This window comes from Lipotes vexillifer, unplaced genomic scaffold (assembly GCF_000442215.2).
Source record: "Lipotes vexillifer unplaced genomic scaffold, Lipotes_vexillifer_v1.1 scaffold1432, whole genome shotgun sequence".
Taxonomy (NCBI): Eukaryota; Metazoa; Chordata; class Mammalia; order Artiodactyla; family Lipotidae; genus Lipotes; species Lipotes vexillifer.
This window is the reverse complement of record NW_006795398.1, coordinates 68,963-92,187: the sequence shown is the minus strand read 5'-3', so window position 1 is coordinate 92,187 and position 23,225 is coordinate 68,963. Positions and strand designations below refer to the sequence as shown.

Below are 23,225 nucleotides of genomic sequence, written 5' to 3'. Positions count from 1 at the left end.
TGTGTGTGTGTGTGTGGGTGTGTGTGTGTGTGTGTGGGTGTGTGTGTGTGTGTGTGGGTGTGTGTGTGTGTGTGTGGGTGTGTGTGTGTGTGTGTGGGTGTGTGTGTGTGTGTGTGGGTGTGTGTGTGTGTGTGTGGGTGTGTGTGTGTGTGTGTGGGTGTGTGTGTGTGTGTGTGGGTGTGTGTGTGTGTGTGTGGGTGTGTGTGTGTGTGTGTGGGTGTGTGTGTGTGTGTGTGGGTGTGTGTGTGTGTGTGTGGGTGTGTGTGTGTGTGTGTGGGTGTGTGTGTGTGTGTGTGGGTGTGTGTGTGTGTGTGTGTGTGTGTGTGTGTGTGTGTGTGTGTGTGTGTGTGTGTGTAACAAAAAAGAATTTACTGTTAACTTTTGAGGGATTAAACCACAGATTTTATATTAACTGAGGTAGTGTTTAAAATGAATGTCTACAATATGTTAATCCCATTATTAATAAGATTACTACATCACCTCCTTTGGAGTTTTTAATCACTATTTGGTCTAGTATCTCTGACATTTGGTTCTCTGGAAGGCAGTTTAATCATCCAAGACCAAAGACCAAGGTGACAGGCAACGTTCTTAGAAGTACTGTTAACATTTAAATAAACACTTGGGTTCAGTGATAAATTAAAGTTAAAAAAAAAAAAAAAGCATTTCTTTTATCTTCAATTGGATTTTATGAAAGAAAATCTGAAGAACCACTTTTTAACATAAGCAGAAGCTTACAGCCCTTATCTGCTTTGTTATAATGTAAGTTGCTACACAGTGCACATAAGAACAATTCACTGAAGTGCAGTCAAAGAGGTGTTATGAAGTGAGATGAAATGCTTCATCCCAATTGGAACTTTCAGTGCCAGTATATTAAAAAAAAAAAAAAACTCTGTGAGTTACGTTTTCTAGTTCACAGGGTTCTTTACAGAGATCTCAAAGGACAAGCCCATTATAAAAAGGATCTGTAATATGGGAAGATATTAATCCATGTACTATGACTGTGTCAGAGCTGATGCATAACTGTAAAAATGGTCTAAACAAATGAATTTAAAAAGGGTCCTAATCAGTCCAGCTAGGTTTTTTTTTCTATTTATATACAGACCTCAAAAAAGATAATCCTTTCATTTACAAGCATTCTAATGAGGATGGCCATGCTTTTTTATATACAAATTTGCATATATGTTTAATTTCTGTAAAGATTTCCAAATATTTTTAGACATACACAAATTAAACACACAAATAAACAAAACCTTGCCCTCATCAACTTAATTTTGCAAATGTGATAAAGGCAATTACTATACTCATAAACTCACCTATCACTGCATTTAGTTTGTGCAAAACAAGAACACTGATATAAAAATTAAATTACTGCTGCTTTAAAATTTGGTACTTAAGGCTTTTCACTACAATTTTTAATCGTAATAAGTTTCATTAATGATCTTTTAAAAGGAACTATGGCTTTTCTTTTCCCATGGAATGTATAAATTGTAGGCAAACTTATCTTTTCCTCAAGAGATGCAAGATTTTATTTAATGCTTTCTTTTGCTTTAGGTCTAAATTAATGGTGCTTGTTCAAGTTACGGTTTAAAATGGTGATACGGGAAGCTGATGAAAATGGAAGTCCACTGAAAATATATGCATTCTATGAATGGAAAATACTTTGAATTATAAAATAATTTTCTGATTTTAATCAGGAACTGTAGTGAAAAACCTTAATTAGTTCAAATAGCCTACAATAACACATTGCAACAAAACTGAAGAGATGGAAAACAAGAAACTTTATGTAAGTCTAGAAACGTAAAAATAATTTATAAGTCCTGGTTGTTGAGGCTCTTCTTTCGCTGTGAGGTTACAAACCTCTGAAGTAGTGTTATAAACATGAAGAAAAGAGTGGAAGGGCCAAAGATCCCCCTCTAATACCAGCAGTTACAGCACACCCCATTGTGCTAATAGGATGCACCCTCAGAGACACTGATTCCTAGTTTCCACAAATTAGTTAACAAACAAGGCATCTTTATATTTACCCTAAAAAAAGAATTCAGAAATAACGGTGTGAAGGGTGCTTCTGCATATCTTATTATTGTTCCACTGTTACTATGCTCTTAAAATGAAAAAATAGAAAACCTATGTAGGTATTCAGTGCTTGGCTCTTGCATACAATGGTAACTAAAACTCTTAAAACTGTGGTAATGAACAAGGAACCCCCAAAAGGGCTCAATGGGGGAGAGAGGAAGTTGTTTCGGTTAGGGAAGTCCGCAGTTCCAACTGCTCATGTACCAGTAATTGCTGGAACAGCGTAGAGGAGATACTCCTATCTTTGCTGCCCAGTCAATCGGCATTTTCTGAGGCTTTTAGAAGTCCATGAATATGAATATATATAGTATACATCTATATACATCATAAATATGAGGTCAGGATTCAACAGATGTATCAACTATAGGTTGCTTTGGTGGTGTTGCCAAGACAGCCTCTGCTTCTTCATGCATCTAGAAATGAAGCGGTAAATTATTAATGACTTTCTAGTGTATCAACAGATATAATCTCTTTTAACTTAATTCAAAGAGAATTACTTTTGAAAGATAAAGTTCAAAAGTACAAATCCTACTTACTTGTAAAAACTGTACATCCTGAAATAATTCTTGTATGAACCTCCGACATGGAAGTCTAAATGTGCAGTGTGACAGCAAATGGGAAACCTCAGAGTAAAGGCATATGTCATCAAATGTTTGAGGATACTTCTCCTTAATTCTAAAATGGAAGAAAAGACTAGGATGTGATAAAAATTATAATAATGACTTTGCTATTTTCTTTTAAAATATCACTTTTTAAATATCTTTTTCCTCCAGATATTGATTAAGTGGCATATCTGGGTGATGGCATAAGAATATAAAATAGTAAATATTCCTACCTCACACTTACATTAGCTATTTTAAGTTTGGGATTATCTCTTAAAATGATAAAAACACAAATACTTCTTGGAAAGTTAGAAATATTCTTTTTCACTGGCATGAGAAATTACAAGATTTATCTATCAGCCTAGGATAACTCAAGTATTTTCAAAACTAAGTTTTAAAATAGAAATGTTTTTAAAGTTAGACTGAAATTATTAATATCCTTGACTGGGCTCTCTCTATATATCTTTCAACCTTTAACAGTGGCTTTTAGCTGGCAGAGCATCTCAGAGGCAGTGGTGGTGTGGGGTAATGCACAGATTAAGGACACACTATACTTAGAGCTTCTGGCCAGGAGGTCTGCAGTGGGACCCTGGCATCTGTGTTACTATATTTTGTAAAGCCCCACAGGAGACCCTGAGGTGCATTTTTTTTTTTGAGGACCACTGCTTTAAATAGTGCAAATCAAAGATGTTGAAGATTGCCTGAATTTTCTTTTATCATGTTGCTGTGATTTAGAAAAGCAATAAAAATTCTGCAACTTTTATTAAAAGAAAGGAGTAAAAATAGGGAAAAATTAAACCAAGAAAATATCAGTTACTTTTATGTGTATGCCAGCTTTTCTTAAGCTTTATGGTCTCAGGATACCCCTACTTTCTTAAAAATTACTTGAGAACCCCACAAATCTTATTTTTTGTGGGTGATAGCCATCAATAATTACCATATAAGAAAGTAAAACTGAGAAAATTTCAAAATATTTATTAATTCATTTAAAAAATAAAATTATTACATGTTAACATAAATACATATACTTTAATGAAAAAAAACTATATTTTCCAAAACTAAAAAAGTGAGAAGATTGGTATTGTTTTACAGATCTCTTTAAAGTCTGGCTGAATAGAAGATAGCTGGATTCACATACCTGCTTCTGCATTCAATTTGTAACCATACGTTAGTTTGGTTGACGTATGTAAAGAAAATCTAGTCTCACTCAGATATGCCATGCAGTTGAGAACCACTGATGTAAGCTAATTAGTCTAACTTTTGAAGTATTTCAAATATCTTTTTCATCATAAAAAGCAGAACAAAGAATACTCATGCTCATAGCTTACTTACGTTAAAAGCCCAGTTTCATGACATTTAGTTGAAACTGAACTACTCAAATTAATGACTAATCTCAGAACTTCTTTGCGAAGGAGTATACGGCACATTGGTGTATCATCTGGAATTGTTTTAACACCTGAAGAGAAGATTAAAATATTTTATCTATATCACAATAGAAAATTATTATAACTCATGGAATTTTTTTTTTCAACTCTACCAAAGATATAAAACTGAGATAAATTGCACATGACCTGCCAATCATTTTGGGAGCAAAATTCTTTCTAATGAAAGCAGATAGCTAAGAGGGTATGTATCAGCAGCTGATATAGGTGCAACAGTTATCTAAACATACCTCAGTAAAACTGACTTGTCATAGTTATGAGACAACTTTAATTAACAGTATGTATCTACAACAACAACAACAGACTAAGTATAGTTATATTAACAGGGCTTGGATTTAAATCTGAAAACTTACCTAGTAGCAATTCTGTGCTTTTGGTGCTGCTGGCTGATCCTTCTTGAGACACTCCATCACTGCATCCAGAAATGCCCGAAAATTTAGAGGGAACTACTTCTAAGGGATTATGGATAGTCTGCTCACACCAATCAGAATATGGAATGTCTTGAAGGTCTGAAGAAAAAATTAAATCAATTAACAGATCATAATGGCTTAATTCCTATGCTTGCACTGTATACTATAGAAGAGATGATTCCTTGTAATTTCTTTCCAGTCTTCAATAATTATTTTCCCTGATGAAGATTTTCAAAGTAAATTCAGACGACTCAGATAGTAAAATTTGTTAAATTCTAAAGACATTTATACATAAAATTTTATACTCCTAAATTATAAAAAAATACATAAATGTGTTTAAATTAAAGAATTCAAATAAAGATGTATACAGAATAAAAAATGAAGGTGCCTTATCTACCCCCTCTCCCATCCCTCCTACCCCCAAACTAAATACCCCTCTCTTAAATATATAAAAATTCAGATATTTGCTATTTTAAATTTCTCTTTCTTGCTCTTTTGGTGTATAAGTGGGATTATACTGTATCTATTATTCTATCACTTGTTGTTCCCACCATTTAATAATTACCAATGTTAGAATCACAGTTCCCTGGGCTTATCAGTTCCTTCCTTAGAGTTAAATTTACTATACTACCCATGCATTGCTAAGGTTTACTCCTAGATGGAATTTTAAGGTCAACCAAACATCTTAGTGCTGTTAAAATGACATCAATATTTTTTATTTAAAAATTTCCTGAGCACTTGAAGTGATTAGAGCAAATGGAAATCAGAAAGTCTTTGATTATCCTTTTAGGAAGTAACATTGGGCAACCCAGAAAATCATACAACCTCAGTAGCTACAAAAGAGATTGAGAGAGAAGAGACACACTCAGGCAGAAGGTGAGACCTCTTGATAGCTAGTTCAGTCCTCTTTCCACTACAACACATTGTCAGAGTATTAAAAAGAGCTTTTAAAAAAGCTTTTCAGAAAGTCCAGGAAACTAGACCAATGTAAACACACACTACCTCTCCCTATGCTGTTTTCAACAGAATAGATATCACCACCTCATCTCATCTTTAAGCACTTCCTAAGATTAATATTTACATAGTACTAAGCGGAATATGCTTTGGTTCCTCAGAAAATCAATTTAGCATAGTTTTAATATTAAGGAAATCATGCATCTGTCAGGCACTTAAAAGTAATGTATGGTACTTAAATTATACATTGATTTAAAATATAAAACTACTGCCAAAAGATCTGAGAACTAAAGATGTACTTAAAAACCAGCAATGCTGAATAACCAGGTAAGAGATGACTATGTTATTTTAGACTCAGTTGATGAGCTTCCCAGGGAGTAAAATGACAAAATATTCCAGTGCAAGGAACAATAAGAAAATTATACTTCTTTTAATCAACATGTTTCTGAAAAGTTATAAACTAATTCATTTCAGCCTCATCTTCAACCAGTGATGACTCCTAACATTTCTAACCTGTTGCAACCACATCTTATTTCTAAAGATATCATTCATTCTCATTAAAAAAAAAAAAAAAAAAATCATGAAGTCTAACTAAGCCAGGCCAAAAGAATTCGTTTCTCCCATTGGAAGATGTGAAAAAGCATCCTAATAGTGATAACAGAAGGCTTTTACTACATGGGGTATTTTTTTGTGTGAAACCTGCTATAAACCATATGAATAAAATTTTTTAATGAAATTACATGTGCTAAATGGAAACTTCAGAGAACATGTGGGTAGAATATAGGCACTATTTATAAGCTGGCAGGATAAGGAGAACCAAAACTTCTTGAAACTGGGAAAGGACCAGCTAGTTGGCCTCCTCCTTCTTATGCATGGAAGGTAATGTCTAGGACTCTGCTGAAGGCAAAACTGTGCATACTATATTGATGATACTGACTTTTAGGGAACTTTATTTTCTACTCTTAAAAAGTATTCAATGCAATGATACTCATACTTTTACTCAACACATTTTATTTCAAGATTATTTGTAATTTGGATGAAGCACTATGTCCATAAACTGAACCATTTTATCTATGTGATTGATGTTTAGCTTCTTCACTGTAGTTGTTTGCTTTTACTGCTTCCTCTCTTTTTAATTAACAATATTCTAGCTCAGCTTTATTTTATCTTTTAATTAAAAATGGAGACATGAAGCATAGGACAGACCAGACTCTAAGAAACTGGATACCTTCTTTATTCCCTGTATCTGGGCATAAGGCTGACTCCAGCCACTATATGTGGGAAAGAACAAAAAGCTCTAAGCAAAAAATTACATAAGTCCAGGGCTTCCCTGGTGGCGCAGTGCTTGAGAGTCCGCCTGCCGATGCAGGAGACGCGGGTTCGTGCCCCGTTTCGGGAGGATCCCACGTGCCGCGGAGCGGCTGGGCCCGTGAGCCATGGCCGCTCAGCCTGCGCGTCCGGAGCCTGTGCTCCGCAAATGGGAGAGGCCACAGCAGTGAGAGGCCCGCATAACGCAAGAAAAAAAAAAAAAAAAAAAAAAATTACGCAAGTCCATATGGGTTAATTCAGAAAAATCATAAGCTAAATTTTTCCTATCAGAAAGTAGTCAAGTCGCCAAATAGCTTATCTGAAATGCTGAAATAATTCTTTATGAAAAACATTAAGAATTTCTGTGAGGAGCTCTGTCTCTGGTAGATATACGCACCTGATCACCAGTTCCCCTTGGCAGCAGGGATGTAAAATGAAATGAACAAGGAGATCATTCTAACTGACCTATCAGAATTTATGAAAGAATATTATTTCTAACATAAACAACTTAGTGTGAGTTACCATTAACGGAGAGCCTACTGAATGTTAATCTTTCATGTTAGTAAGTACCAAAACCACACCATAAGGCAGGTATCATTATTCCCATTTAGAGATTTAAGAAAAAATTAAAAGTAAAGCTCAGTGAAACTAAGTAAATTGCCCAAGATCAGATAACTAGTAAGATGGAAAAGTTTGGCTTTGAGCCTAAGTCTCCTTGATACCAAAACTCACACTCTTCTATGTTTACACCAGGGGTCTTCAGTGTTTCTTGAAGCCCTGGCATTTCCTAGCCTCCTCTACCCTCAATTTTATACTCGGGCAAGGCTAGTAGATGGGGTGCCACCCCACTGTTCCCCTTACATCATCATCTGCATACCACTGAGCTTTTGTATAGATTTTGATTGAAACATGGGTTTTGCAGCTAAAATAATTTTGAAAACCACCACTGTCTCTTTAGGGCCCTCCCCTACCCCATGTAGTTTCTACCCACTCCTCACAAATTTATCAGTTTAATAACCTAGACATTCAAACTGATCTCTTGCCATTATCTTTTATAGTTGGCTGATTTTTTTTTCCCAGTGCTCTCTCTTTCACAGATGAACTGGTCTAAAACACTTAGAAGGTTTCCCACTCAGTTGGTTAGCTACACTAGGGCAAATGTGGTGGTATACATAAAAGTGGACCCAAAAGAAACATATAATACTAAATGTTGAAAGGCCAACATGTTGCCTTGCACACTAAACAATACAATGCACAAGTATCTGTGAAGGTGGTAGACACAGAATAAAATGTTAGGAAATATCCTAATAGCCTTTCCACTGAGCTTTAACATTTTTTGAACAACTACCACTACCAACACTACCACCAGACTGAAAGTTTCAAAGGATGAAAAGTCTTGTGTTCAAGTCCTGACATCCCTTTAAAATGATCATTACATAGTAGAGGGACAACTTCAGACTATAACTACAAAGCTACAGTAATCAAAACAATATGGTACTGGCACAAAAACAGAAATATAACATATAGACAAAGGAAACAGAATAGAGAGCCCAGAAATAAACCCATGCACTTATGGTCAATTCATCTATGAGAAAGAAGGCAAGAATATACAATGGGGAAAAGAAAGTCTCTTCAATAAGTGGTGCTGAAAAAACTGGACAGCTACATGTAAAGGAATGAAATTAGAACATTCCCTGGCACCATATACAAAAATAACACAAAATGGATTAAAGACCTAAACTCCTAGAAGAAAACAGAGGCACAACACTCTTTGACATAAACTGCAGTAGTATATTTTGGATCTGTCTCCTAAAGTAACTGAAATAAAAACAAAAATAAACCTAATTAAACTTAAAAGCTTCTGCACAGCAAAAAACAAAACAAACAAAACAAAACAAAACACCCCATAAACAAAATGACAACTTATGGACTGCGAGAAAATATTTGCAAACAATGCTACTGACAGGTGATTAATTTCCAAAATATACAAACAACTCATACAGCTCAGTATCAAAAAAAAAAAACCCAAACAACCCAATCAAAAAATGGGCAGAAGACCTAAATAAACATTTCTCCAAAGAAGACATATAGATGGCCATGAAAAGGCCAACAGGCACATTAATATCACTAATTATTAGAGAAATGCAAATCAAAACTACAAGGTATCACCTCACACCAGTCAGAATGGCCATCATTAAAAAGTCTACAAACAGTAAATGCTGGAGACGGTGTGAAGAAATAGGAATGCTCCTACATTGTTGGTGAGAATGTAAATTGGTGCAGCCACTATGGAGAACGGTATGGAGGTTCCTTAAAAAACTAAAAACAGAGTCACCATGTGATCCTGCAATCCCACTCCTGGGCATATATCCAGAGAAAACTCTAATTGGAAAAGATACATGCACCCCAATGTTCACAGCAGAACTATGTACAATAGCCAAGACATGGAAGCAACCTAAATGTGCATCAAGAGATGAATGGATAAAGAAGATGGAATATTACTCAGCCATGAAAAAGAATGAAATAATGCCATTTGCAGCAACATGGATGGACCCAGAGATTATCATATTAAGTCAGAAAGAGAAAGACAAATATATGGTACCACTTATATGTGGAATCTAAAAATGATACAAATGAACTTATTTACAAAACAGAAATAGACTCACAGACATAGAAAACAAACAATGGTTACAAAAGGGGATGGGGGGGATAAATTAGGAGTTTGGGATTAATATATACACACTATCATATATAAAATAGGTAAACAAGGTCCTACTGTATAGCATAGCGAACTATATTCAGTATCTTGTAATAACCTACGATGGAAAAGAATCTAGAAGAGAATATACATACACACACACAACTGAATCACTTTGCTGTACACTTGAAAGTAACACAAATATTGTAAATTATCTATACTTCAATTTAAAAAAATAATATAGGAACTATTTTTTAATTATCTGCCATGGAAAATAAAGACGTCTCCTTTCTGATACACAAAATACTTAATATGGCTGATACCAGTGCTTCTCAAACATTAATGTGTACATGGGTAACCTGGGCATCTTGTTAAAATGCTGATTCTGATTCTGCGTGTGGGGCAGAGTCTGCATTTCTAATAAGTGCTCAGGTGATGCTGATGCTGCTGGTCTGCTGACCACACTTTGGGTAGGAAGGGCTCTGCAGGCCTTGGTCCCTACCCGTTTTTCTAGGCTGATCCTGTATTTCCTCTCCCTTTGCTTTCTGAGCTCCATTCCCACAGGTGTCTTTTTAGTCCTTTCTACTTCCCATACTTGCTCCCATCAGAGAAGACCTTTGCTCATGCTGCTTCCTCTCTCTCAAAATTCTCTATACTCCAGTCTTCACTTAGGTTCTATTCATTCTTTCAACCACAGCTCAAAAGCAATTCTTCAGAAGTCTCTTCTTTGATCTGCCTACTTGGTTATATTCCTTTGTTAATACCATGTACCTATCCTTGATGGCGCTTGTTACAAATGCAGTATTATATTAATATTTGTGTACTGATTGATCGAGTGGTCAGTCAATCCATTTCCTTCTCCATTGGATTAAAGCTCAAAGAGTGTAAGAATAATATCTTTCTATTTTTCTCTCTCTCAATTGTTTTCCTAGCATCTAGTTTAATGCCTGATCCACAGTAGTGATGTAATAAATATTAAGTTGAATGCATAAATCCATAGAGGTTCAGTGACTTTTTAACAATTAGCCTGCCTCCCTTCATACCTCTGAGAGGGGTATCAATAGTAAACTGTAATCACTTCCCAATTAAGAGTTATTTTCCTCCCCACTTCATATCACTAGAACAACAGGTGGAGGGGTTCTGATCCTGTGCCAAGGTGAGAGCCTTGCTGACTGCAGCAAGTCTTCCACAAGTCCCACACTTGATGTGATGCCACTTGATTACTAGCTCAGTAATCACAAATGGATTAGAACTAGCTGGGACTGTCTTGTGACTGGGTAATTAGGGAGCTGGCTTCCCTATTTCTTGTTTGATAAATAAAGAGAAAACACTTACATAGCAAAACTCCACAATAAGTGCTTTATAAGTATTTGTTGAATGAGTAAATGAAGAAACAAAACTTAGAAGAACTAAAATATCATAAACAATGTATAGACAAATGATTTTAAATAGCATCTTCTTTACTGTGTACAATACATCAGAACAATAATGCCCAAACCTTTCACTCACAGAAAATGAAAATAATTATAGCACTCTGGGTCCCTGGACAGGACTGTTCACAGTGGTAAGTGCCTAGTCCAAGGGTTTGTCAAACCCAGGCCCGATTGGGGCATGGAACCATGGAGGGGATTAATCTCTCAGCACATCCATATGCTATTTGTGGATGTGGTACAACAGTGTGCCGCAACCCATCAGTTGGGAAGTTCTGAATCAGGATGCCATGGAGAAACGTGGATGAATGACCCGGAGAACTTTGGTTATCACTAGATTTTTTTGAGGGTGGCTAAGTGATATTCACCAAGAAAAGCTATCTACAGTAATACTTTAAACACATATTTATAAAAAAGCTGAATCTGGATCTGACTCATTCACTCCCTCACCAAAAAAATATTGAGTGCCTAGTATATAAAGCAGTACGCAGCTGAGGATTAGAAAATAAAAATGAAAAGGCATGACAGACCATACCTTGAAGGAACTTATTGAGTAGAAGGGAAAAAAACAACCAAGCAATAATTATCATAAGAGATCTATGTACAAAGAGCAATGAAAGTAAAGAGGAAGAAGTGTCAACATATTACTAAGAGGGTCATAGAAAGCTTTGAAGATAAAACAGCCCCAACTCTGAGGATGAGGTGGGCTTGCCAAATGGACTGTGTGTGAGCTTGCATGTGTGTGAGGAGGAGAAGGCGCAAGAGGGAACAGTAGGGAAAACACTCTTCATGCCTAGAGCCATGAAAAAGAGCACAGTCTGTTCAAAAAACATCTAGTCAGTAGCGGTGTATCAATTATAAGATAGAAGAATGGTAAAAAAAACAGCAGACAGATCACACAGAGTCTTGTGTGCTGGACCTGAATAGGCAGTAAAAAAAATTGTCAACAGCCTAATCCAAGGCAGTAGTATGAAAGATGAATCAGAAGGGGAAAAAACTGGAGACAAACTTACGAACACTCCCACAGGGAGATACTGAGTGACCATACTAAGGCTGAGGTAATGCGAATGGAGTAAGAGGGATGATCAGTAGGGCTGGGAGATGACTTGTGACTGGAGCAGATTCAAAGGCAGGTGGGTTCATCTTGAAGGACATAATCACTCACCTGAATGACTACATATTGCACTCAGTTGGTTACTGGGCTGGAAACCCAGAATTTCAATACAGACACAATAAAGGCAGTTATCATCTGTATGTTCCTGTAGTCCAGTGTCTTCTGTGCTTTCTAAAAACAGAGAAGCATCTGAATGGATTGAATTCATTATTTCTGTAAGACTCATCTGCTGTCGTAGCAAGTGAAAAGAGTTTTTTACAAGACCTCCAGTTCCAGATGGAAGACCTGTGCAAAAGTAAATATAAAACATAATCTGATGAAGATGGTATCAATGACACCTCTTTCAAGGTGCCTTAAACTATGTGAAATTTTAAAGAAGGGAAATTAGGGAAGAAAACCAGAACTCCTTTTATGATTCAAAATCTAACCTTAACTGGGGAGAAAAACAGGATAATTTGCTTTAAATTATGAAAATAATTAACATCAGCAGATATACTTATATTACTTTAATATGGGGTTTTAAATACAAAATAAAAAATTAAGATTATACAATTAGGTATCATTTCAATTCTTAATATTTGTGTAATCAATTCTTAATATTTGTGTAAAGAAAAGTAATAATTCCGAGTCTAAAGAGGTCCTTGTTAAGAAAAAATCAGCAAGATTTTAAAACTTTAAATTTGTGGCTGATACGCATATATTAATTTAAATACCACAGCTCATAGCAAAGAGAGATCATGTAATGTATAAGTACATTTTTCTCTCTCTCCTTTCCCCAAACAGCTGTTGCTTAGACCTATGAGTGTAAGTGTTAAAATTTTTTCACGTATTGTTTGTTTAAAACAGAAGCAACTGATCTGGTTTTTGTCTTCTTGAGAGGCTTGGTACTTAGTTGGAAAAACACTTTAAGTCTCTCACAAAAAAATACTGTGGTTTAATTTTAAATTGACTCAAACAATTATTTTGCTATATTTTTTTAAGTTGACCCCAAAGTAAGTATACCTGAATTTTTAGTGTCGGGCTACTGAAAAGAATTTTCTTTTTAGTATAAAGAGGAGAACAAAAACCATGCATTACCTCCTGCATCAGGGGCAAACACTCTTGCACCTCGATCATCATGTGGAGGTATGTTTTTTGCCTGAAAATAGGGAATATCCTTTACCTAAAATAGATATGTCATGGTAAGTCCTGTTATAAAAATTCACTTTATGTATACTAGCAAAATTAAATGAAATGTAATTTAAACAGAATTACTATAGCACATGAACCTATAATGAAAAGATACTGAAGAAGGTTAAATCACCAAAACTTGACAAAATAGCATAAAACCCTTAAGGTCCTTATCTATATTCTTGGTGACTTAAATGAATATTAAAATAATTATTTTAGAATTTATCTAAAATGTTTTTAGACTTCTAAACAAATGTGTATTCTTTAGTACTATCTACCTTCTAGAAATTTGTGAGTATTTCGTGGGATTAGCACAACATGTGGCTGCCATGTTTGGGATAAATAGGATCAAGGATTAAATAAAACAAGGAATACATTGTACATTTCAAACTTACACAATGTTATATGTCAGTTATATCTCATTTAAAAAAAACAATAAGGAATAAGTCAATTGTGACTAAAAAGCAAGATTAGGCATTAAAATTTCTATAGAGAATATACTGATAAAGAAATCAAACAAGATGCTGATTTAGTGTGAGGAGAAGGATAATGTGCTGGGGACTTAGAGATGCTAAATAAAAGAGTATAGAATAGTTGAGAAAAGTGAAATAATTCTCATGGTAAAATTTCTTTAAATTACACTGCCTAAAAATACCACCTTCCCCCAAATTAGTATTTGCTCTAAATTATAATTTCTCATAAGCAGTTATAGAATATGAAAAAAACCGTAAACCAACTCATAAGAAAACAATAGAATTTATGATACCTGGAATATATCATTGATGTCTACTGGAAGAGCAAGACCAATATAGTCATCGGAGCTACCATATGTTGCACTGGACACCATGGACCTCACTGAGGAGGATCGCTGCAGGGTATTTTGGTTAATAGGACTTAATAAATCTTCTTTATCTAGCGAAGCATAACTTAAAGCTTTCATGAACCTATAATACCATTAAAAAAACTATATTAGTTTTTTGATTTGTTACAGCAATCACATAAAGAATTATAGTTTATTTTCATACCTTCATAAAAGAAAGGAAGCTAGTCAAGTACTGAACAGTGCCATCTTATTTACTGAGAACATATGAATACTTGAAAATATTTCTCTCTTATAAATTGATATATAAAAGGTCGTCAGTAATGTTGACTGTTGACCAAAAACAACTGTTACGGTCTCCCAGGTAAAAGTGAAAAGGTGAGCAATTAAGATAACATTCAACATCTAGCAGTAAAAAATAAATAAAAATAAAAAACTGACCTCAGAAAACAGGTATTATCCAAGAACTAACTTCACAACCATTTGAGACTGCTAGATTTGCTATCATACAAGTAAGGGCACGTCTACTAATTCTATTTAAGATTATTTTTATTAAAATAAGGATAATCACTTATTCTTTGTGTGGTAATTACTTTATCAACATAAGATTTTGTAACACAGCAGACAGACACAAGACAGTAAAAATGGGACTTCCCTGGTGATGCAGTGGTTAAACATCCACCTGCCAATGCAGTGGACACGGGTTTGATCCCTGGTCGGGGAATGCCACAGAGCAACTAAGCCCGTGCGCCACAACTACTGAGCCTGAGCTCTAGAGCCTGCATGCCACAACGACTGAAGCCCGTGCACCCTAGAGCCCGTGCTCCGCAACAAAAGAAGCCACCACAATGAGAAGCCTGTGCACTGCAACAAAGGGTAGCCCCCGCTCGCCACAACTAGAGAAAAGCCAGTGTGCAGCAACAAAGACCCAACACAGCCAAGAATTAAAATAAAGTACACATCTAAAAAAAAACAGTAAAAATGGTATCATATATAAATATTACAAGAGACAGCTTTATACTAAGCACTGATATTTCCTCAATGCATTCCTTACCAGTGATTACATAACATGGAATAATGACATTTCCATAAGATACACCTTTCTTATACAGATTTTTATTCATGCAACAGACATGCTAAGATATTTATCATACACCTGCTTTGTATATACAAGGCAGTACACAAGGTTCCACACTATATGTATACTGCTATTTGAAAACTCAAGTCATTTAAAATGTAATAACATACCCTGATATTAAAATGAAGAATTATTTTGAAAAGAACACAAAATAATGTTTTATAAATAGTAGCTATTAAAATTATCATAGCAAAACCCACTAATTTCTATGAATTTCCACCTAAAAACCACTCATAATTGAAATTTACAAATTTTATAAAATAGGTCAGTAGTTTTTAAATTGTACTCTGTTATACCTCTGTGATTCCACAGAACTCTTCAAAGACTACTGGAGTGAAGGGGAAGAAATTATTGGAATACTCACCTCCACAATACCTATTTCAACCAGAATAGCTCTGTTTTTACATATTCTACGTTTTGGGTTTCCATAGCAATGTTTTTGTGAAGAAAGGTTTCTCTACTTAAAAAGCGACATTTAAAAAAAGCTTAAAACCACTGATCTAGTCCAATCTCCACTATATTAGGCAATTGAGGCCTACATATTTCAAAATTCATGAACTTTACCATACAGATGTACCACGGTAAACAACTGAGAGGTTTGCCTGGGTTTGTTCTGCATTGATGAGGCTTGCAAAACTTTTGAATTCCAAGCAGATGAGAAATTATAGCATAATTTATGGAACTTTTTCCAAGTTCATTCATTGTCAGGATTAGAACTCAAGATTAAGGATTCCTACTTCAGTGTTTTTTCTGCTATGCGCCAAGGAAATACTCCGTAAGATATGGTTTTTAAGAATGCTGGATTCATGCTAACCATTATACCATAGGTATCAGTATGACTACTCTTCTAATTTTATAAGAAAAAAAAAATCTTAGCCTACATTCCAAACTATTATTTTACAGTAAATGTGTAGTTATCGTCCATCATTTTCATTTTCTCTGAACTAACCAAAGGAAACAAGTGGGAATAGGAAGACTAATGTCTACACAATTTTTTTCCTCCATGGAACCCAGTACACAGTTAAGTACTAAACACAGTTTGAAGAATAAGTGACAGATTTGACCAACATGAGATTTTTGTTAAGCCTCATGCCTCTGTACAGCTGTTTCTGTTTCTCTTGACTGCTTTTTCTTTTTTTTTCCCCCTTCCAAGAAATTAAAAACATCTATTAATCCTTTATAGTGCTGATAACTTGGCATTTTATTCCAGGAGTAAGATTTCCAAATACCCTTCTCTTGATTTAACAGAGAATACAGGAAATAAGATCCTAAGAACCCAGACTGATTAGGAAATAGTGATTTGGAATAGTTGTTTCTGGCTTATTCTAATGAATATTTAAGCAATGAAACTTTTTATCTGTGATTTAATCAGTTTAGATAAAAATGCCTGCTTCAGTGAGACAGAATAACCCTAACTGGGTGGTTCAGAGTTAACAGCACTTTGGTTATTGTACTGAGCTCTAAGATGGTGGTACCCTTACTGCTTATTTTGGTGCGCTACGTTACTGCCCCTGGCTGAATGCTACTAGCTGCTGTAGTCTCTGAGTTTCCAAATACTTTGTTGTAGTATAAAAGTTTCGTCCTTTGCCACCAATTTTATCAGCTCTCCCTTCCTGTCACAGTGTCCCTACCAGTAGAAGCTTATAACTGTTGCTTCCATAGGCCTGAAAATCTGATATACAAACTTGTTAGAATAAACATCAACAAACTATGAATGTGGGTCAGAGGTACTTCCTTTGAATAAAATTTGTGAAGTTCACTGCATAGGTTTATACTAGTGAGCTGTTGGGAGGGATGAGGCTGTCAGGTAGATAAGACATTACTGCATAATTTATGAAATTCTACCAAAGGGAATATAATTTTTTATTTGCTACAAGGGATCTCTTCTACTAAATGTGTTAACATTCCTGAAACAAAACTGCTTAATAACTTAAGAATTTGGTTATATAAGAGCCAAATGGATTACATGAAAGAAATAACTATCAACAATAATAGTGATGATGATGATAACAGCTAACTTTTATTGAGTGCTTAATATGTGCTAGGCACTAGTCTCAGTACTTGACAAATACTAATCCATTTAATAAATGAAAATGAACAATCTAAAACTAAAGAAAGTTTTTAGAAGTATTTGGTCCAACAAAAAAAGAAGGTATAGAAATTTTTGCAACAATAAAATTTAACACTGCATATCTTTTATAGGTAAAACCTACTACTTTGACCAGCTTGATATAATCTTTAGATATGGCATAGAAATCTCCCAAATGCTCCTGAGCACAGGCAAACTGCTATTGCTGAATTCTGAGGGCCAAGTAATTCATTTAATGTTCATTTGGTTCCTACTTAATAATCACAGCTACTCAAACTGAAAAGAATTATACTGAAATTTTCAGTTATCTTAAAAAAAAAAAAGTCAACTTTTGGAGCCTTAAATTGACCTACCTGAAAAGGTTGTTTGTTATTGTAGGTCTTAAGCTCCTGATTCCCCCGACATGCTTCTTTTTAAAATCGATCCTTGCAGAAGCGAGAAATAAATAAAAAAAAGCTTGTGACTTATGTGTCATTGTAAAGCATATATGTTTATTTTCAGGGCCTAAAGGAGTTTCTTTTCCCCCCTCGCAGCTGCAAGAATCCATTTCAAATCATATCGGGTAACTAGGAGCTTATAGCCTACTATAGTAAACAATTATAACAGGTCAGTTCTGAGGTTTACGTAGATGTAAAACCTGGCTAATGCTTTACATTTAAGTCTGTTAAAATGCAAACATTATTGTTCATTTTAAAATGTATATTTGCTCACCTGCTTGGTGTTAACCTGGACTCAAAGCTGTTGGCTTTCATGGTGATGGTATCAGTAAACAGCACATCTTTTGCTGGAGACGCCAAAGCTTCAGAATGAGATAAGGATGGATGCATTCTTTGCTGCTGTAATCTTTTCAGTGTAGCGTAGCCAAAGGCATCTCTAGAACTTGTGTAACTAAAGTTACAGTCTGCTAGACTTTTAATTGTAGCAATAGAGGGTGCTTTAAGGGACTGTGCTCTTCTAGGAAGTGTATGAGAAGAACCTGGAGGCACCAGGGACACTGAGTTTGATTTAGAGAGAGAGAGATGGTTAGACTGTGGCGTCAAATAGTGGCTTGTCTTAACAGTTTTAGTACTTACCACAGTACTCATACTTCCACAGTCAGTGTCCACAGTTGTAGCATCTACACCTACTGTCTCTCGTGAAGGACTTGAGCTCATTGAACTTATGCCACTTGTTGTAGTGTCTGTATTAAAACTTTGGCTACGTATCTTCATATGTGAGCTCGCTGAACTTTCTACAACTAATCTCTCTCGGCTTGTGTTTTCTCTGTGATTCTCTGTACCAAGACTCTTGGTGAATTTTAAGTCATTCTCTCCAATACTTGGAGTACTACCAGTGTCTTCAATGTGCTTATTCCCAACAAATGAAGTTTCTAATTGTAATGTTTTCTGTACTGTGGATATGGGTGTGAAATCATCACTATGATTAAAGTCAACACTGGGCTCTGTAAGCGTTCTGATCCGCCTGTTGCTTGTCTTATGTTCAGATGACAGTTTCCCTCCTTTTGGATCACTGCTACTACGATGTTTTTTATTAGGCAAAGTAAGCGAATTTAAGATACGATTCTTCACAAGTTTACTAGAAGCAAAGAAAGGGAATGAATTTTTATCCTTCATAGGTCCAGATCGATCATAAAATGCTGGCTCTGCATCTTCATTGATATCAAGGAAAAATGTACTAGTAGAGCTGCTGCCAAACCGTTCATCCTCCATTATGAACATACCTATGATCAAAGGATTAATAAAAGCAGATAAAAAAGGACAAATAATCATAGTAACTATTAGTGACATAATTCAGGAAATTATTGTTTAATAGTCACCTGGGGAAAAATTTTTCAAAAATAAAGAGTTAGACTGATGAGCCACATAAAAAGAGCTTCCTTGAGACCCAGAATTTGTTCTTGAATAAAATATAAAATTTGTCATTATGATGATCTTCTGTTATTTCCAAAGAAAAACTACAGAACTCATTATGTCACAGCTTGCATAAAGTTTCTTTTATCTCAGTGAGTTTCCAAACCCTCCAAATATTCAAGATAAAATTAAAGGCAAAAAGGAGACTTGACCCTGGATATTTACTCAGTTGGTACAGATTCCTGGTGGTTTATTCCTCAAATCACAATAGGCAAGAAAAATCAATCTTATAAGAAATGAATGTCCAATCTTAAGCAAACTATACTTAACAAAGAACCGAGTCACAACATTTTATATTCATGTTTAAACCAATTATATTTATTTCTCACTTTGCCTTAGGTACTAAGAAACTCATCTAAATTCAGGGCCTCTAATAAAAGACTCAATCCAGGTGCCTAGTGACAGCTATTTTTATTTTTAATTTTCTGTTGAATAGTTATAAATTACTTCAAATATATTCTGAAAGAAGGCAAAATAAAATCTTAAACTTGCACACTGCACTGTATTTCCATATTTTGCCAATTCTAAGATGCACATTTTTCACACTTAAAATCTCTAAAAACAGCATGCATCTTGCAGTAGGCAGCATTTTTTTTTCTTAAACAGCGGTGCATATTATAATTTATGGTATCTTAGATCTGGTGAAATATGGTTTGATAAATATTGCACTATCTTCTTTAAAAAAAAAAGTGTCTTAAATTTTCTGCACCTAGTAGCATTTAGCACAGGGCTTAAAACCGCAAACCATTTTTCATTTAATTGATTTTTGATACTCCATCTTTTAACAGTTTCACTAATTTTAAAATTTAGCTCTTCTTTCAAAGATGAGTATATGAATATAATATCTCTTAAATATATTCTAGTTCAACAACCCTATACCTGAAAAATGAACAAAAGAATTAGGTAAATGAAGAAAGCAGATGAATAAACATTTACTTATTAGAAATTGCAAAAAAGGGGAATGGGTCTTCTGGGACATGGCTTATTATTTAACTCTGTAAGTAAACTCTGTAAGCCTTTTCCAAGGCCTATTTAGAAAGCAAAGGGAGAGAACAATGTAGGCTGGTAGCTATACTCCCTGTTGTGAAAAGATATGCATTCTCCAAGACGCTATTACTGCCAAATTATCTCAGAGAAAAGTAAATTAAGAATGTAAAATTCATTTAAATTTCGATATCACAAGTGTGAGTTTCGGCTAACTTTATTATGACCCTGTCACAATACTCACTTGATGGCGCAGATTCACTTTCACTATTATGTCTAGAGCTGGTTGACTCTGAGTTCAAACTCAGGGTGCTTGGAACAGATGAGAGTTCATTACAGAGTTGTTCTACATCATCTGGAACCACTGGCCACAGATGTTTGCGACTGTGCCTTACAGCATCCCAGTTGTGACATTTTAGAATATCACAGCCTTGTTTGGTTTTGGCTATGAGCCCAAGCACATATACACAGGTCCTGTAAGTAAAAGATACAGTAATGACAGTTTATAATTCCAAACTGAGATTTCTTAAAGCAACCATAAAATATTAGTTTGCTATATGTACATTTGCGCTTTCTTTAATAGCCATTAAAAATAACACGAAAACCTTCATAATAAAAATATTAATTACAAGGAAAAAATCTAAAAGAACATATTGTGATCAGGGAAAAAATATATATACATTAGCTTTTCTGAAATAAATGTGGAATATTTGCACTACTAGATTATTTGGACACACTATACTCTGTTTATCTGCAAGGTAAATGTCAATATTACAATGATAAGAATAAAATATCAATAATATTAATAAACAAGGAGTTCCTTAAGATGTTTAACCTGATGCACTGAAAAACTGCAATCATAAAATACTCTTCCCTCACACTCATCTGTGAATAAAAATATATACTTCAGAAAGATTTGAGTTAAATGACACACCCTCTGACAGAAAGAACTTCACACTGTTTTGCAAGTTTTAGTATATCTGGAATCACATTTTCTTCCTGTAGCAAATTGAGACCCCAATTTGATGAGCCAATATTTCCCTAAAAGAAAAGAAATCACATATCAAATATATTTACAAGACTAACTCCTTCAAGAGATTTGGAAAGCTACCCCAAAAAACAAAAAATTTAACCATGTCTATAACAGAGAAAGAACTGTGAAAAAAAACCTCACACGAGGAACTTTAGGAATTAAAAGTTCCATCTGTCTCAGCAAGAAAACTAACAGTTTAATCATTTATTTTCCAACATAAAATAATATTTAAATGGGCAGGAACAATCTTTGTTTTAGAATACTAATCTAAGAACACGTTCCAAATAAAATTATTTTTATTTATTTAATATTAACAGGAAAATGAGTAAAATCTAAAAATTAAGAAGATCTTACAGAAGTGTTTATTACAAACCAAGGCCCATAGAGATGCTTTCAGTTTTTTAATTTCTTCCCATTTATCCAAATCTGGTGTACGGACACTGTGACAGAGTTCTGTAATAATATTCTGGAGAGAGGAAAAAAATACCATATGATTAACAGTATGTCTTTAACATATTTTCTTATTGTATCTTAAAACCAATTTAAGGTTTGTATTTAGTAATTTCTGCATATTTAAAATCCTAAAATAATTTTATGTCGAATTTCTTAAGAAGCAGCATTAGGACATGGGCTCTGAATTCATATACTAGAGTTAGAACTTATTAGCTAAGTGGCCTTGAGCAAGTTACTTCATCTCCCCATGTCTTGATTTCCTAAACTCTGTTTCATAAAGTTTCATGATTTAATGAATTATTACATAAGTGTAACAAAGTACTTGGGACTTAGTATTAGAAAAATGTTAGCCATTAACGATCATTATTTCTTTTAGACAGAAAATAACAAATTAACACCTAGACTTTATCATACTATGTAGGTAATGACACTGAGAAAATCATTTAAATTTTCAGTGAATTAAAAAAATATATAGTCTCAATAGTCTTCACAGACAATATAAAAATACATGAAACTGTGGAGTATATTTATGCAAAACTTTTGCTCCTGAAATGAACACTGATATGAAAAGGAACTAAATTACTAGGTTACTATTGTTCAGAAACACACACAAATACTTCTATAACCATTCTTAAAATAAGAAAAGGGTTACATTTATTGAAAAAACCTAGTAGCAAGACATATTCCCAGCCAAAATCTGGCATGCATACTATACTCAAAAAACAACTGCTTGTCTAAGCCTTACATTACATGAAATATATGAAAATAGTGAGGCACTAACAAACAGCAACTGATACTTTCAGTTTGTTGCTCACCAAAGGTAACTGAATATGTTTCAGGTTCAGTTTAACTTCCCAACAAGAGGAATGAAGAAACTCAGTTTTTCAATATGTTTTTACTAAGGAGATGAACTTCCCCAATGAACTAGAAAGGAAAGAACTCAGACCTTCACTGGATTACTTACTCTACATAACAAATTAGCTATGCAAATGGTCATATGCAAGTCAGGGAAATGCATGCAAGCCAGTAATATCTCTAAGCACTGCAAACAAAGAATGCTAAGTCAATTACAAGATGGATGGCTTTAAAAGCAACTATGCCACTGACTTTCTGAAGGCTTTTGAGAAGTTTCTGAAAAGATAATACTTTAGCAATACTAAGTTTTTTCTACTACTGTAGCTATTTAAAATAAGCAAATTATGTTTTTACCTGTACTTCCAACAAATGACAGCCTGTTTTGTGGTGTACCAGTTGTCCGTAAAGGTGTACAGGTAGGTAGACATGAGGACGCTGTAATCTAGTATAATAAAAATGATTGATATACCTATTGGTTCATTTTAAATAAGCTAATTTTAAAAAATGTCTTATAATAAAGTACTAGATAAACAGAATTAGACATAATCACTCAGCATAAATAAAAATATGGAGGTGGAAAGGCATGAGAATTCCTCTAGAAAAATAATAGTTTAGCTGGTCTCTGAGTAATGCTAAGAGAACTAAGACAAGAAATACACACTAGGGTAAGGAAATGGAGGGATCTGAACACTATGCTATATTAGGGTATTCAAGTTATGTATGCCACTGAATTTTTGAACAT

At 34.6% G+C, this 23,225-nt stretch overlaps 1 protein-coding gene across 3 annotated transcripts in view; it reads right to left on the bottom strand.

Annotated features, from left to right (window-relative positions):
- Positions 1–329: 329 nt before the first annotated feature.
- The window catches only part of RICTOR (RPTOR independent companion of MTOR complex 2), a 78,965-nt gene continuing 56,069 nt past the window's right edge, over positions 330–23,225 (bottom strand). The window contains exons 24-36 of one of the 3 annotated variants that reach the window (XM_007467609.1): positions 22,838–22,925; positions 21,549–21,641; positions 21,077–21,183; positions 20,387–20,616; positions 17,960–18,968; positions 17,602–17,673; positions 13,968–14,145; positions 13,109–13,193; positions 12,083–12,316; positions 4,471–4,626; positions 4,008–4,131; positions 2,610–2,748; positions 330–2,486 (exon numbers count right to left, since the gene is read on the bottom strand). In XM_007467609.1, coding sequence (XP_007467671.1) covers positions 2,412–2,486; positions 2,610–2,748; positions 4,008–4,131; positions 4,471–4,626; positions 12,083–12,316; positions 13,109–13,193; positions 13,968–14,145; positions 17,602–17,673; positions 17,960–18,968; positions 20,387–20,616; positions 21,077–21,183; positions 21,549–21,641; positions 22,838–22,925 — 2,590 coding nt within the window. In that variant the 3' untranslated portion in view covers positions 330–2,411. The remainder of the gene's footprint in view (positions 2,487–2,609; positions 2,749–4,007; positions 4,132–4,470; positions 4,627–12,082; positions 12,317–13,108; positions 13,194–13,967; positions 14,146–17,601; positions 17,674–17,959; positions 18,969–20,386; positions 20,617–21,076; positions 21,184–21,548; positions 21,642–22,837; positions 22,926–23,225) is intronic. The other 2 variants (XM_007467610.1, XM_007467611.1) reach the window with 2 other exon arrangements.